Source organism: Pundamilia nyererei, unplaced genomic scaffold (genome assembly GCF_000239375.1).
Source record: "Pundamilia nyererei isolate P.nyererei 1_Seehausen unplaced genomic scaffold, PunNye1.0 scaffold00018, whole genome shotgun sequence".
NCBI classification, from domain to species: domain Eukaryota; kingdom Metazoa; phylum Chordata; class Actinopteri; order Cichliformes; family Cichlidae; genus Pundamilia; species Pundamilia nyererei.
In genome coordinates this window covers 2,081,363-2,098,578 of record NW_005187419.1, presented here as the reverse complement: position 1 = coordinate 2,098,578, position 17,216 = coordinate 2,081,363, and the positions used below count along the sequence as shown (strand labels likewise).

At 39.7% G+C, this 17,216-nt stretch overlaps 1 protein-coding gene across 1 annotated transcript in view; it reads right to left on the bottom strand.

Moving 5' to 3' along the window:
• Window positions 1-16,408, bottom strand: part of LOC102209040 (inactive phospholipase C-like protein 2) — a 65,129-nt gene extending 48,721 nt beyond the window's left edge. Inside the window, exon 1 of the mRNA XM_005726082.1 lies at window positions 15,581-16,408. Within this exon, the coding sequence (XP_005726139.1) occupies window positions 15,581-15,883 (303 nt within the window). The 5' untranslated portion in view covers window positions 15,884-16,408. The remainder of the gene's footprint in view (window positions 1-15,580) is intronic.
• Window positions 16,409-17,216: the final 808 nt, after the last annotated feature.

Below are 17,216 nucleotides of genomic sequence, written 5' to 3'. Positions count from 1 at the left end.
TGTGTGTGTGTGTGTGTGTGTGTGTGTGTGTGTGTGTGTGTGTGTGTGTTAACTAGATGGTACACCCATTTTTTTTACTTTTGTTTACTTGTGTTTTTATAGGTTGTGTCTCACTTTATGTTCCTTATTAAAACAATATGTATTTTTGTTTGTATAAATAAATATAAATTAAAAAAAAGATTAATTATTTAAACTCAAACTTCATGCTAACTTTATACTGTCTAGTATAAACAGCATACTGTTCATGTAGAGAATGGAAATCAGCAAAGATAGCAGGTGAAATATTGGGTTACATCCTGTTGAATTCGGTTGTGTAAACCCACAAAGAGCAGTAAATGTCAGAGGAGCAGCAGCATCAGCACAGGTCAGACAAACACATCCTGAACACACAGAAAACCTACTGAAGCTCACAATAGAAATTACTGTTATTTTGTTTCACCATGCTGAGCCACTACAACCAATCAGGGCTCTTCCACCTGCCAAATCTCACTTTAAACCCTGACTGTTTGCATACGGAGGCAAAGTAAAATAAGTTTGTAATCTCATGTGTTAATATTGCTCTTACATTAATATAGGTTCAGTTAGTAAAAGTATAACATGTCTGCTTCACTGTTTAACAAAAAAAAGCATGCTAACCTTGCAACTCTGGACAAGATATAAATGTCCACATTTCCATCAACTACTTGGATTGCCTTGAATAGAAAATGAATAGATTAATTATTAAGTAATCAGTAAGCAATTGACTTTAACAAAAGGCAAGACAGTCATTCAGGTCACTGCAGAAATACACTAGACTCCAAAAGCTGGGTATCCCAAAATTCAAATAACTCATAAAAACACAAAGGGGGGAATCAACAGACACGGCAACACAGACTAGGTAGAAGACGATAATTAGGGGATTTGAATCAATTGCATATGTTAGTAATCTCACAGATAAAGACAATCAATTGCATTGAGACAGCAGGGGGAGTAAAACTAACTGCAAGACAAAACATATAAAAGTAAAATAACTGAAAATCAGGAAACGCAGACACGTGAATAAACGTAACATTTGGGGGGAAACGATGATAGAACTGACTAAATTCCGTTAATACAAACTAGAACTAAAGCAAAAAACTCTGAAAATTGAGTAAATAACTTTTGAAACCTAAACTTTAAAGAAAGCTAAGAATTGAATATCAAACTCCAAAAAATTAGAATCACCCGTATACTTAATATAATTAAATATGCCATTATAGCTCATCCATCCAGATCAACTAGAACTAGTTTTCACATCAATTTGAACACACACACACACACACACACACACATGCAAATGATCCCTGTGAGTAAGGACCTCAGTCTATGGCACACAGCTACACTGTTTTGTAGTCGTATTACAATTCATTTCAAGTTGGCGCTCTAAATCTGATGAACACAACCGTGAGCCTCTTCAGGAAGATAGTATCCGTCCGGTACCCACACAAACAGCATTTTACTTTTTTGTTAAGTCAAACTTCTCATAAATTACAGATAACGCCCACGCTATACTCAGGTTAAATGAGGACAGAGAGGCAGAAGGAGGAGGTACACCCTTGTGACTTCACTGAAGCATGTACATGCAAAATGTATGCTCTCATATCTTCACTCTCTCCGTTCATCTGTGTTTCACTTCCCTGCCTCTCTCTGCATCCTCCCGCTTCGTGACTGGGCTGTTGGGAGAAGACTGTTCAGGTTTACTGCCAACTGAAGGTGCTAATGGCCTATAGCTGTAGAACACACAGTGCCTTCTCCTTTGGTCTAGTCCTCTGTTCATCCTCCTTTTCATACTCCATCTTTGCTCTTTTCCTCTCCTCTGTTGAACAGCATTCACCAGAGATGTCTGAACATTGATCGGTATGCTATTCCTCCACTTCTTGTTCAACGCAGGCCATTTGACAGTCAGAACATCCAGAAGAAAAGGAAAATTTCAAATCAAACCTCTTTTTTTGTCCAGCCTATTTCTCCTAGCCAAGCTCAAATTAACATCAGTGTGAGATTTTGACAATATTCTCAGACTTCTTCCATTAAGCTCCTGAGAAATTTCTTTCCTCTCATCTCAGCCTGACCCTAATGTCTTAAATTGCTTTATTTGTCTGAAACAATCAGGTTCTGAGATATAAGACTACCATTCAAAAGAAAAATTCACTGGCTTTTAAGTGAGTTTGCACAAAATCAGAAATTTGTCTCAGTGATCAATTTCAAGTCTTTTTATTGCATGCTTTTATTGTGTTTACACACTTATGTGCCAACTAAACAGGAAGAACTATAATATAATCATTCTCCCTGGCCTATTTCTAAAAAAAATGAAACAAAATTGATTTAAATTGATTGGATTCAATATTCAGTGTGAGACCAATAAACCCACAGTGACTATGTCACTTAATTATCTAATTACACCCATTTAAAACGACTGTAAAGTAGGTAGAACATTGCTTCCACAAGGTTGATACCTTATTAACAATGTAATAATTTCAAATAAAACACATACACTACTGTAGGTAATCTAGGATCTCAAAGCTTTTCCCACCACTTCCACTAAAAAGAAGTCACTAATGAAGTTAGTGCAAAGATTATTTACTTTTGTGTCCATATTGATTAACATGATTAACCCTCAGAGTAATCAATGCAACACTTGATTAGGAAAATTGACATCGATTGTTGTATTCCCTGTTTCCAGTATATTCCCATAGAATGTCTTACTCTCCTTCTAAAGTTAGGATACGCAGTCAAATTAAATCAAGTTCAGCTGGATGTGCATGCATTTAAATCCATTTTAAAAAAAACTGAGATGTAATTGAGATCCTTATGTTTATTTTTGGCCTGCGCTGCGTGCCACCCACACCTCCCAGCACCTGCAACTCACTGGCAATCAGATCTACACACTGACCTTAATTCTCCCTGATTACTAAACAGGCTTCCGTGTTGCACGAGTGTCTGACCTTTTTACACAATCGCACACTCAAAGTTACACTGACTCATGTCTTTGCATCCACTCCTTGAGTGCAATCATATGGCGACACCGACACACAAGCTTACAAATGAAACTGTATTCCAGACAGTCGAGCTGTTTTCTTCCCTCCAATTTCTTTAAACTGCCTCAATTTTTGAAAAAAAGGAAAGAAAAAGCCAATGACAACAAGCGCTCCTTTCACACAACTTGTCAAGGCAGTTGACATCTGGGTCACACTGTGCTGAATTTGTACTCACTTACTATGACTGGCCTGTTCTGTTCAGGCTAATTGGAATCTGACATTACGCAATGGCATTAAGAAGGTAAATGCATAAAAAGGCCATCTAGGTAGTAGGAACTCAATAAAGGGCCATTATTGCACATGCTTCCCTCCTTTAATAATAAATTGCATATATTTATCAGTTTCCAAATTAATTACTTTAGTTTCAAAGTATGGAACTGCAGTTGTAAGAAGGTGCAATAATCCTTCATGGGAATGCATTCAAGGAAATCTGACATTTCATTACTTTTAACTTTCCTTTCTGACTGTCTGCCTCCCTGTTTTGGTCAAAACCAACAGCAAACTGTTCAATGTTGATTTCCCTGCCATCATTTTCAAACAACCACCTCATACGTAAATTATTTTTTTTAAGAATGTCAGAGCTCAGAATGTCCAATAACAGACCACCCAGCATAGTTTTCAAACATTTCCTGCTCACAACTGCTTTACTCAAGTGACAACCAAGAAGCCAAAAACATGGAGCCAGCATGTTGCCTGCAATGTATTACTCTGGCATGTTTGAAGTTTATGAAAGCAGATTTTTTGGTCTGTACTGGTGCAAACACTCATGGCGGCTAGTTTTGAAGACTGGACATCCATCTTACAGTAACTTGTTAAATAGAAGAAAGGTTTAGAGAACTGGTTGGCTAAACCACAGGAATTCAGGGCATTTCAATACACATTTTGTTGCTATTCACAGACTTTTATCACCCATTTCCCAACTAATCGTTCCGCTTACTGTAATAGAAAAAGGTGTTTGCTCCTTGCTGATAGGCTCAACTGGAGCTGCAGCAGTCAAAGAAGCAAAAATAAACACAAGGTGGTGGATATACTATTCCTGCTACTTGAGCATTTAGCCAGTGTCAGCTGTCACACCATGCATCAATCATATGGTTTAAGACACACAGGCAGATAGTGGTCTAGAACCTGTTTCTTTCCATTTCCTGTCCCTTAAAACAGCAGTTAGCAGAGTTCATTGATATTTTTTAAGTGGTTCAAAAAATTGAATAACAACTCTAAGAACCTCTATGTATTATGATGCAGAGACGTGAATTTAGTTGCTAAGTAGCACCCGAACCATTTTGGGCCTAAAGACAGAATAGTTAGTCATGTTCGCAACCAGTCTTTCCCCAGTCCAACATTAGAAAAGTAAGAAGTAAGTAAGAAGCTGTTTTCCTTTTTAAACAGTCTATGATTCAGAGCTCTTGTCAATCATGCTGAAGTAAAGCAAAAACAGCTAAAGAACAGGCTGAGCAGAAGACAACACAGAAGGCTGGGGGTTGCTTTTAGGCTGAGCAGGGACCAATTCAATTCAAATCAAATCAAATCAAATCAAATCACTTTTATTGTCACATCACATGTGCAGGTACATTGGTACAGCACATGTGAGTGAAATTCTTGTGTGCGAGCATCACAAGCAACAGAGTTGTGCATTCAGCTTTATTTATGTCGTGCCAACTCACAACAACAGTCTCCTCAAGGCACTTTATATCCAAAGGTAAAGACCCTGTAACAGGGGTCTCGAAGTCCACTCCTCGAGGGCCGGTGTCCTGAAACTTTTCCATGTGTCCCTGTTGCAACACATCCGGAATAAGATTAGTAGGTCATGAGCAAGAGAAGAGATTTTAATTGCATGCTGAAGTGGAAACCCCCTAACCCTACTCAAGTAAATTTAAGTAAATGTAAGTGTTTGGAAAAAATATACTTTTATTGCACTGTGTTCATTCATTCATGAGCTGCTGTAACATGAATCAATTGGCTGAACTGCCACCTCAGCATGCAGTCAAGTTCTATAGTCTTGCTAATGACCTACTAATTGTATTCAGGTGTGTTGCAACAGGGACACATGGAAAAGTTTCCGGACATTGGCCTTGGAGGACTGGAGTTCGAGACCTCTGCCCTACAATAATACAGAGAAACCCTAACACTCAGACAACCCCCAACGAGCAAGAACCTGGTGAAGGAAAGGAAAGGAAAAACTTCCTTTTAACAAAAAGAAACCTCCTGAATCTGAAGTCTGAATCTGCCGGAGGGCAACCGATTAGGGGTGAGGGTAGGGAAACAGGACTAAACACAAATGAGGACTGGTGTATAAACCACCACCGGTTAAAAGAGTTGAGTGAAGAAGAAGTGAAGAAAACCACTGTTCCTCTGTCAAAGTTTTGCTTCCTGGCAGACTGTTTCTAATGTCATCAAGAAAAGTCTAGATGCCTGGTCCTTACAGCAAGCCATTACTCTATTTGTTATCCATCAGATCAACATGCAGGTTGGTTGTTGGATAAATTTCCGCTGTTGATGTATTCTAGACTGATTCAAGGATCCTCCAAGTCAGTATTAAAACACAAATATCAGTACATGATGATGAATGAGCCTTCACTATGTCAACACGGTTTAACAGATAGAACAGCGACCCCTGTGACAACCTCTTATTCTACAAATTGCGCTGTTAAATATGAATTCTATCTTTTCATTTCAAGAAAACTGACTCTCTCTCATTTGCTTTCAGGTTGTGCCTCTTCTCCTTCCTCCCTCTCCGTCTATTATTTTCCCAGCTCCAGGAAGAGCTCACTGCATAGTATCATATTTCACACTGTAAAGTCCAGATCTATGTCTCTCATGAACCCTACACATGCAATGAAAAGAACATACATATAATCCTTTACTCCAAAGTCACAGCAAAGCCCTATCTGTTCTCTAGTCACACACAAACTGTGTACTTTTAGAGAAAATATAAATATACAAATCGATGCACAGTACATTCAGCAGCTTTGGGAAGGCAGACCAGAAGTCCATTGCAAATAGAAAGCTATTGCAAGACACCCCTGAGCTTAGTCTGCCAATCCTAAAATTTGTCAATAACTACCAGTACATATATATAGTGCACACATATAATACAATACTGCAGACATTTAGTGGACAGGTGATGTAAAGAACAGATAAACAGAACTGGAAACACAAAAACACAGTTGTGCAATGCAAAAGAGCCATTTATATATGCATATGCATTGAAATTATTAATGTGCATGTGTGCGTGTGTGTGCGTGTCTTCAGAGCATCAGTGGAATGTTTGAGTCACATGTCTGTGCTTGCACTGTAACCTGCAGAAAGACACCCTGGGGCAATACATACTAGGTCACAGAAAGCATCACTGAGGACACAGCGGCACAAGACACAGATACTTTTACATCTTTAAAATAAACCAGGCATGTGGTCTAAGCAGCATCTGCGCAAGATTTCAAACAAACAGCAGAATTACTGGGAGTTAAGATCTTGCTTTAAAAGTTTGAGGTAAATTTGATTCCAACTCATGTTCCGTTTGTGTAGGTGATGCAGTTAAAGAATGACTGGGCAGACACAGCAACTCTGGCAAATTCCACAAACCATCAGATGCACAAATGAGAAGGCTTAAACTAAGCACTTCCTGGATGAAATGAGACACAAAGACACAAACAAAAATTCCCAGAAAGGGTCAATAATTGAATCACACAACAAGACAATTAAATTCTATATCATATCTCTTCCCATTTATATGAACATTAAGCTCTTATACTTAATTCCCTGTTCATATGTAATCTGTGCCAGAGAAAGAGAAAAATGGGACCATCTGTGAATCCTTGGCAAACTCTCTGTACTAGTGGCTATCATCAGCCACAACGGTAAGAAAGCATAAAGCATAGCTGAGCTGACAACAGGCCTTTAGATTCTAGCCAATACTGTTTATGAGCCTCGGTGCTGTGCTGCTTCAATCACTAACCATAAAGCCCAAAAGCTTAAATGTGTAATTGAACACTGCCAGAGTTCCAGTAGTTAGATTCATAATAGTGAGTACAACAGTTGCACAGTTAGTAGACAGGAACCTGATCATGCAAGTTTTTACCACCCAAAAGAGCGCTGAGTCTTGTTTTCAGTATCAGTTTTGCATAATGCTTTGGGCAATTTGAATAATGCTTTTGCAATGCATTGCACTGGTTTTGTTTTGTTTTTTAAAAGCATAGCAAAACGTGAAGGGAGCTTGGTATTGTGCACACAATGATTTTCACACAATTAGGTTTGCGGTTATACAGTACTCTGCGCTGATTACCTGAAGTTGGCATCTTGACAAGCACAATGCTCAATGTGAAGGCTGAAAATTTCATATAACTCTGTGTATTAAGCTGCGGTTCTAAATAAGACTGAGTGAAGAGTCAGCCTACAAGCATCATCTGAATGATCATTTAAAGGAGCATCAATTTTAGAGACAGTAATTTTCGTCAAGCTAATCATTGCTGCTGTTTGTCATTTCTACTGGACATTTAATGTCTTTAATGTTTTGCTAAGCAAACACAATTATTAATAAAGTCTCTAATAGAATAAGCATTAAACTTGAAATTGTCTGATCAATGATTAAAAATCTAAACAACAAAGACTACAAACTGAATCAGACTTTCGATATTTTGGTCTACTTGGCAGGTTTTGTTACTTTGTGTTGAACATGCATTTCAGTCAGCAGCAGAAAGTAGTATTGAAATTTACACCCTGAAACCACAAATATTTGACTGAAAGCCAAAAACAGATTATAAAATACAGTAATTTCACGATGCATCTATCAACAGAGATGTAAAAACAAAGCAAGCTCCTCTTCTCATCTAAGAAGCAGAAAAATGCACTTGTGCAGTCCAGCTTTCAGTGTGAATTACATAAGATCAGTCCCACGATTATGAAAGGTGTAAATATGCTGAGGTTTAAGGTTGGCTAGGTCTTGACATGGTGAGCGCCTCGAAGCGGAAACATAAAACACACATAAAAAAATTAATAAATAAATATCTAGCAAAGTGGGTACACAGAAATCGAGTACACGAGTATCCATGCTGACAAGAAGAAAGAAATACTGAAACCAGAGAGCATGATTAAGCTACAGGTCTCTTTAAACCAATCAGTGTTCATAGCTGTAGAAACTTGGCGACAGTAAACATGATGCAGGACAGCGCTGGATACCGATAGCTGTAAATGCTGATGAGACAGGCTGGAGTGGAGACAAGCCTCATACACTTCTTTTTTTAACCCGAAAGTTCTAAAGATTTCAGCAACAGAAGCAATCGATGCAAGTGCTAACTGGTTCATTCATGGAAATCCACATGAATGAATTAAATACACAAATAAAGGCGGGGGGGGGGACACCGTGGTGCAGCGGTCAGCACCACAGCTCTTTCTTCATAGCAAGAAGGACCTGGGTTTGAACCCAGTCTGTTTGTATGTTCTTCCAGTGTCTTGTGGGTTTTCTCCTGGCACTCCAGCTTCCTCCCACAGTCCAAAGACATGCATGGGGTTAAGTTAATTGATCGTTCTAAATTGGCTGTCAGTTTGACTGGTTGCCTTTCTATATGCCTTAGTTTTGCAACAGATTGGCAACCTGTCCAGGGTGTACCCTGCTCTTACACTATGACAGCCAGGATAGGCTCAGAACAGTAAACTCATTTATGCATTTATGCTGGACTTCGCTTGATGACATTAGAACCTCATTTATGTATAGTAGTCTAAAAAGTGTATTTCAGTGTTGTATAGTCATACATGACCTTATTCTGTTGTAAAATATGACAACAAAAGTGCAGCAGTACATTCTTTTTTTCCCTGTAGGGGAATTACTGTTGCCAGCAGTTACTTTGAAAGTTACTTTGAAAAAGTAATTAATTATAGTTACTAGTTACTTCTTCAAAAAAGTAACTGAGTTAGTAACTGAGTTACAATATTCTAAAAGTAATTAATTACTTGAAAAGTAACTATTGCGTTACTTTAAAAAAAACGTTTAACCCTCTGGGGTCCAGGGTATAACTGGCCATTTTTAACTACTTTTGATTTTCCCTCAACATTTTACCTTTAAAAATTATTTTAAAGGTAAAAACTACTATATGATAACTTATGGCGAAGGGGTGGGATTAAATAAGTGTTTACTTCTTCCCACCGCGTTTCCTTGTTAGTAACTGTAACGGCGTTGTAACGATAGGAATAGCAATTAGTTAGATTACTCGTTACTGAAAAAAGTAATGGCGTTAGTAACGCAGTTACTTGTAACGCCGTTATTCCCATCACTGGTTGCCGGTAATATTGACTTTAAGCTTTACTAATATCTTTAACATAAACATAAAACTAGCTCTGATATGCTTTCATGTAAATCCACCCAGAAGGTCAGACAGTCAGATGCTGACTGGCTTTCTTCCTCCAGCAAATCTCTGGTCTTATCTTACAATATTAACTTTCTCTCATCTTATTGTATTCTCACAGAAAGATGTGGCTGAAAGTTCAGTCTTTTGTCGCATACAACTGTTAGAAATTTCCATATCCCTCACATCATTCCCTCTACTGTTCAGGTTCTCCTCATGTTCAAATTTCAGTCTCAGAGATAAGTCTTCCTGACCACCCTGGCGTGGCTTGTCTGCAGAAGACGATGAATAAATGATGCAAACGTGAAGACAGAGCTCTCTATCTGACAGACTAAACCTAAGAATGACTGAGTCAATAAAAGAAATGAAAAAACTGATTTTAATATGTGTTAGCACTAGCCTTCTTTTCTCCTCTTGTGTTTCTGTGTAAGTGTGTGTCTGTGCACACGGGCGCCTATGTGCATATGTGATCATGGTAACACGTGATCCTGATCACCATACTAAAGGGATTTCATATTCCTATCCATTTGTACTCAATAGTTATTACTGCCTCATTTATTATCAGCCACAACAGCTTGACTGGTTCCAGTTGGAATGATCCAATCCAAAAGAATTTTAAACCTCCCAATCCTTTGTTCCTTTTATCAATGCTGGCATGTTTTTCTGACAGTTGCACAATGGAACAGTAACAGTAAAATAAGCCTTATGACAGTAGAGCATTTGTACCGACAGCGAAGCTTTTGCTTTGAGGTTTTTCCCTCTTTATTTCTACAGCATGTACAGATTCAAAGATAACAAACAGTTCTGCTCGTACCAAAAACCTGCATCAAAAACTAGCATGTTTTTTTCCACACAGAACTCTAAGTGGGAATCAGTGAGGGGACCAGTCAATATTCTTACTAATAAACAGAACTAATTATGCAATTGGCATTAAAAAGAACGCATCATCCGTCCGATACGTTCATGGTTCGAAACATGCAGCTTTTGTATTTTGCAAAGGATTGCAAATTGTTTCATCATTCACAGAATGTACTCTTGAGGAGGCACTGTTACATTCACTTTCTGTCTTACTGTATATTGACAGAAAAAAAAACATGTGATGAGAGGAAGTGGCATGAAGGCAGTAAACGCATGCAAAAGCAAAGCCTGATGGAGATGGTGCAGTTCTCACAGACATTATCTTTCAAACCTCTCATCCCCTAGCTCAGATAAACCTGGGGATGATCAGATGACATATCTGACCATTATTCAACCTTACAACCACTCTACAGAAGAGCCAAGACCATACCAGACTCTACTAAAGTGTATGTCCAAACCAATGCCCTGCCTGGATTGTTTCAGCCGCAGATTTTCTCTGGCATGAGTACCACATTGACATAGACAACCTGCCTATCCTCTGATGACATCACTGTTGTGCACATCCCTCAAGGATCATCAAGATAAGCCATCACCTCAAGCACTCCCTGACGGTGTCCAATCAAATCACTTGTTCTCGTTTGATCTCTTTGCAATTTGACACATGGGTAATTGGGGTTATAGTTAAAATCGGTATCCTTCAAGGGAATAAACCAGGACAAAGGATTAGGAGGCATCTTTGCTCCACGCACATGAATGGCCAAAAGTTCAAGAGAAACTTGACTGTTTCGTGAGACCTTTTAACAATTTTTAAAGAAGCTGCTATAAAAATCTCCAAATCTTTGCTAGAACTGTATTTAGAAATTTGCCTAGTCATCAATAATAACCTGGATAAGTTTGATCTGTTTCTTGAAAGCGTTTATAACCAAGCTTCAAAAACTCCAATAAAGACAGTGGCTCAAATATATCAAATTTTCCCATTGACCAGATCAAACGTACTGGCATTTAAAGCGCTTTAGACTCCAAGCTACTTTTTACCACACATTCACACAGCGCTTTATTCTCTGCACTTTAAGCGCTTTATCTACCTCACATCCACAACCAATTTAGAGTCACCACCTCAAAGTCAAAAGACCTTCTTGCTGGGAGGCACCATTGCTAACCACTATGACACCATGCTGCACTTATGCTGCTTGTCCTTTCTATACTTTATGACGCAAGTCAGCTTCAAGGGAGGAAAGTGTTTTGTTATGCCTATCAAATATGCTTAAAACAGCAAGTCAAAAACTTAAAACGCACATAATTCTACACTCTAAAATCACTGTTGTTCAATAACTGGATTTGGGTGATTGTGAGCTTGTTCTCGTTTCTTGTTGGTGAGTGACCTTTACAAAACTGTTTATGATTTACCTCCCCGTTTGATGCTAAGTTGCGGTTTCACATACAATAAAGCCTATTCGAGATGTTTGTATTTCGCAGATTGCTGCTTTTAGAACACGAGCCAAGAGAGCGAACGATGACTCAGCAGCCCCAGACGTCTGTAATCACCGCTTCACATCTTCTGGTGCCTCTTTTTCAACGCAGTGCAGATCTCTGCCTTCCAAAAATATCCAGGCGTTTAGTACAAGTTGCTGCTGCAGGACACATGGGAATTACTTATGCTCTTTGAAATCCATGAACAGACACACATTTTACCTAAACTTGAATTATCTGTACCCATATTCCCTTTAAATTAAGTTTCTGGAGAAAGCTATTATTTTTCATAAAGCCTGTGATGGGAGTAGTGATGCATAAACAGGTTCTTATTCCAATTCTCATTTTCATCATCTCAGATGATCCCTCTATATGTAATCAGTGTTATTAGTTCAGGCTTGTACTGAGTTGTCCTCAGCCCTGGAAAGGATCAGACAAAGCTCACATTAGTGAAACAATAGCCAGACTCAGAGGCAGAGATTTAAGACACTGTCCTCATACGCGAAATATCCCCTACAGCTATGCTTCTATCCAGGTGTTCGACATGTTTTAAATTTTACTGGAATAATACAAACCAGAAGGTCTGTCTTCGAAGAATTCTGTTATTCTGTTCTCGTAAAAAGTAAGGAAGCATGTGTGAAGTATGTATACTGAAAAATATAATCAAACTGCAAGAATCCTCCAGAAATAATTCAAATAAGGAGATTCAAATTAAAATAACAGTTCATGTCATGGTGACCATTCCTAATTAATCATACAAAACCCCTGTGGCATGAACTAGGACTGCTCCCTCATCAACCTTGGAGCGTTATGAAATCCACTGATATCTGCCTGGTCAGCTTTAACACTGATACCACACAGATCATCTGGCTGAGACAAGGGAAGGATGCCCTGAATTTGTTATCGAGACCAGGGGTAGTCAAACGCAGTAATAAACTGCTCTTTCTATTTATATGATAAATAAGTAGAGGGCTATGACCTTGAGATTGAAAGGAACATTTCAGCGCTGAGGATTATTTGGCATTATTTGGCAGAACGCTTTTCTCTTACAGAGGCAAGAGTGCCAAAAATCTTGTCTTTCTTGGTTTTAACCCAGAGAATATTTTGTCCTTCAGATAAAAGAAAAAAACATTCTCAACATCTATCTTTAAATTGCATGAGCTGCATGCAAATTTGTAAATTACTTGATGTCTCATCTCAGATTATTTGAACATAGCATTTACCTGCCCCTATCTTCATCCAGGACATTCACTTTACTCAGTGGATTAATCCCCTCGCAAGGTCAGGCTCTTTTAAAGTATTCTATTGCATTCTGGAGGTGGGGAGGGGTACACTGAGTCATTTTGACTCAAATCTATTACATGAGATCAATGAAAAGTTGAAGTGATGTCCTGCCTCTCGTGGCAAAAGAGAAAAGAGGTGAAAGGGTGAGATGTTCTTATGCATGTACAACTGATAACAGTGTGACCCGTATTGATTTTTATTTTCTGTTGAAGTGGGTTAATATCAGTTATGTCTGTGCTTTCCTAATAAATTAGAACCTGACTTTGCAGGTCAAAATGCTTTACCTTGCCTGTACTCGCCTGAAAAAAACCCATCTAGAATGCATAAAGATGAGTGGAACAATATGCTAAATGTACTGTATATTATGTTGACTTGCAAGAATATCCGCCTTACATGCTTCGTAAAACACTGGTTGCTGCTTCACTAGCTGCGCTAGTTGTCAGTCCCCTCCACCCTGCAGCCAGGCTGGAGCCGGCCTTGCAGCTGTCCACAATCCAGCATTACATAACAAGGCTGCATCACCAAACACCCCCCACCTACCCACCTCCCCAGCCACTTTGCAGTCTCTCCACCACGAAAATGTCACCCCGCTGAGGAAATTAGAAGAGGACAAACATGCAAACTCCTTCCTTCCAAGATTTGCATACCGAGGGCCAAGTTAATGTTCCGATGCAATGCTGGAATAGCTTGTTTGCTTCCTGATTCCCATGCACCCACAACTCCTTCACCTTTTAGATCTTGGCTTAAACAGACATGCAGTAAACTGCTGAAAAGCAGTCATGTGCGCTGAAGCTACACAGAAACCAACTGCACAGAATGGTTGATCTATTTTCCCGCCATGCCCCACTTGACCAGTGTTTACTTTATCGTTATCTTATTAGTGGAGTGCATCGTTCTAGCACCGACCAGAGAAATTAAACCCTACTTGGATGCACGATGAAGATTAGAAAGTAACATTTCAAGATATGAATGTCTGTCGGCGAATATCTACACGTTCTTCTACATGTCAAGACAAGCAACTGTAACAATATTTGAAGTATCATAGTAAGCTTATAGAGCAGAGGACTTTTCTAAACTTAACACTGTACCACGTAACGTGTAACATAAAAAAGGGAATTCAAACTATGCCCAGTTTGTAGTTTCCTTGTGTTTTTATCAGTCTGGCCTTCTTTTCGCTCCAAAATTCTATCTTATGTACCTTCTACTCTATTTCACCAAGGACATGCATGATGCAGTCAAGCGCATACAGACATCCAACAGGAAAAAGCGCCTCAGACACATCAGTGCACCTCTCAGAAGAGACCATACTGCATCACATAGGTATCACTTGTAACTAAGTAACACTCTGATGATAAGCGTTTTCCACAGATAATTCAGGATATTCAAATATCTACTGTATTCTTTTTTCTTTTCTTTTTTTGTTGATTCCAATCAGCCATCAGCCTTGAAGGTTTGTTATGAATAAAACACACAACCTGAGGTTTGAGATCATATTTTGTTTGTGACAAATATGTATGTTTTTTAAGGAATGTAAACTGCAGACTGGCTCCTTTATAGCTATTTTACTGGCACTATAAATGGAATTTGCAGTGGATTTTACATCTGAAAGTTCATAGATGTGTGTGCCTATGTGTTTGTTTGAAGGTCTGAAGGAGAGTACTTTGTGTCTGTTCACATTCAGGGGAAATCCAATAATGGGGGGTAACAAATAACCTGCCTGCATGCTGTCAGTTGCTATGCAAGCTGAGTCTGATATGACAGACTGCAACTCTCCAGTGTGTCCCACCTCCATAATACTTCTATATCCACCAGAGACCCCATGGTAATCTGTAACAGACTGCAACAAGGCAGATATTATGCAGTAGCCTACTAAAAGCATGTAGAGTCACATTATATATAACATGAGGAAACTTGCCACTTTGACAGTGCAGGTTTGTGGAAGACAAGTTAATTAACCTCTAGTAATGGGAGCACTAATTAGGGTTGCGCGCCATTAAAAACATTAGAATGACACTATCCATTACTGAAGGAGCTATAAGAAGAAATGCGCATGCCCCGGCCAACGATCTAAATTTATATTGTGGGAAAAAAGTTTCAAAGGACACCAAATTCTACACACCATCAGTCCGACTTACTTTCACTTCCACATTTCTTACCCCTGTAACAAATTCCAATTTAGATACAACCTAAGGATAACTAATATTATTATAATATGGACCTTTACGGTAACCTAATATCAGGTTTTCAAGGTGACTGAAAGTGTCTCGACTGGTTTGACACTAAGCAGGAAAAGCCACACATGAAAAACAAAATAAAGATGTTCTATGGAAACCTTAACGAACTTTTCGGCTTTATTCCCATAAGGCTAGGAATTTTGACATTATGCCAAAGTTCTACGGGGCGCTGCAAAACTGAAAGCTGCCTAATTCTCATTTTTTTATGGGGCATTTACGGAAACTCTGGAAGTCCGCGCACACATTTTTACTGCCTGCCTTGCTTTACAGCTGTAGCACCGCCACTTTGCAAATTCTCCTTGTGTCACCTTGAGGATCGGTGACACAAGAATAAGTGATCGCCAACCTTCATGATGCCGCAAGGTGTGTTTCCAGCTCCCTGACTTCTCTCCGCTGAATTATCACGGCTGCCACTCCCGATCCTTGGACTGCCGTGGTCCCTGTACCGTCCATTGGTGTAAACTCCCTCCGCCCCGTACCCCTGAGCGGCGGCCGACACCTCCAAGTACGTCCGGGTACCGGTCGGAGGTAGAGTGGCCGCATCGCCGGTGATCCCCGCAGCGTTGGTCGCGCCCTGAGCTGGCGGGGCGCTGATGGCAGGATCCAATAAATGTCCCGACACCCCATCTGAAGCGTGTACCCCTGCCATGATCCGCCGGTGTTACAGCAGAGCCCTCCCCGCCACAATGTAAAAACAACCCATTTTCTCAAACCACGGTGGACTTGCTGTCATCCGGGCGGCTCGTCTCCTTCACCGAATTACCGAGGCTGGTCCATCATCGGAGCGCACGGCAGCGTTGGTACTCGAGAGCCAGGCCGGTCAGACTGAACTGTCCTGGTGAAATAACAAGCAGACGGTGCACCCCACACGCGCGACGTCTCCCGCTTCGCTTTCTGGAAGCGCGTGCTCATAAAAAAAATGGAAATACAGACTTAAGATCGGGGTTTGAGGATGTCGCTCCTGTTTATCGCTTGCAGTTTCGTCTCCTTGCCCTGAAAAAAATCTGTTTCTCTCACCACGTCCGCTTCTCTAGACTCTGCGCGCATCGCCTCGTGCCAGCAACACTTTTGCAGTGCTTGCAAACTGGAGGAGATCTTCCCCTCTCAGGCATCCGCGGGACAAATTCAAGAACGTGAGAGCGCACTCGCATAAACGCGTGCGCACACGGACAAGTGCGTGCACCACTCCATCAGTGTCGCGTGCGCAATCACGGCTCGATTCCTTGACGTGCACGCGCAGAGGCACTAAGCTTTGAAGCAAGCTCACCACGTTTGTGTGAGTGTTTTGGAATTTGGGATGAGCATTTTAACATTTCTACAGTTTTAATGTCTCAGCAGACATTTTTGTCAAAATAAGCGCTCGTAACTAACTCACAAACTCTCTCTGCCAAGCAGGCTGCAGTCTCCACCAGAGGACGCTCCAGGAAGCCTATTAAAGAGCCAAGAATAAAATGAAACATGGAAATAATACATAAAAATGTAAAAAAAAAAAAAATACATAAAAATGTAAAAAAAAAAAATCTTAAAAAATCTTAAAACTACTATTTAAAATACAGCGATTTACTCTAGCTCATTTTAGTGAAGATACACTTTATGAATTTCTTTATCAGTACCCATATGGTTTATTGCAAAAACCAATAGAAAAAAGAAAATACACCAACTTTTGAGGTCAAAAATAAATAAAAATTCATTTAAACAACATCAAACGTGGTCAAAACTTTAAAACAAATGAATCTAGTGAGAAAGGAGTGGGTGTTTTATAAAAAATTAATACCTGGGCCCTTGAGCCCACACTGTACTGGGGGATTTCACTTACATGATTTGGTCCACTGGTTCCCACAGAGGGTAGGGTCACCGCTGATGAATACCAGTTCTTCTGGGTGATCTTTTTAACCCTATGATGAAACATTTCTGTCCTGATGTGAATGCACTCATTCAGATGACACACAGAGATACTGAATGGTTGGGTTGAATATAGACAT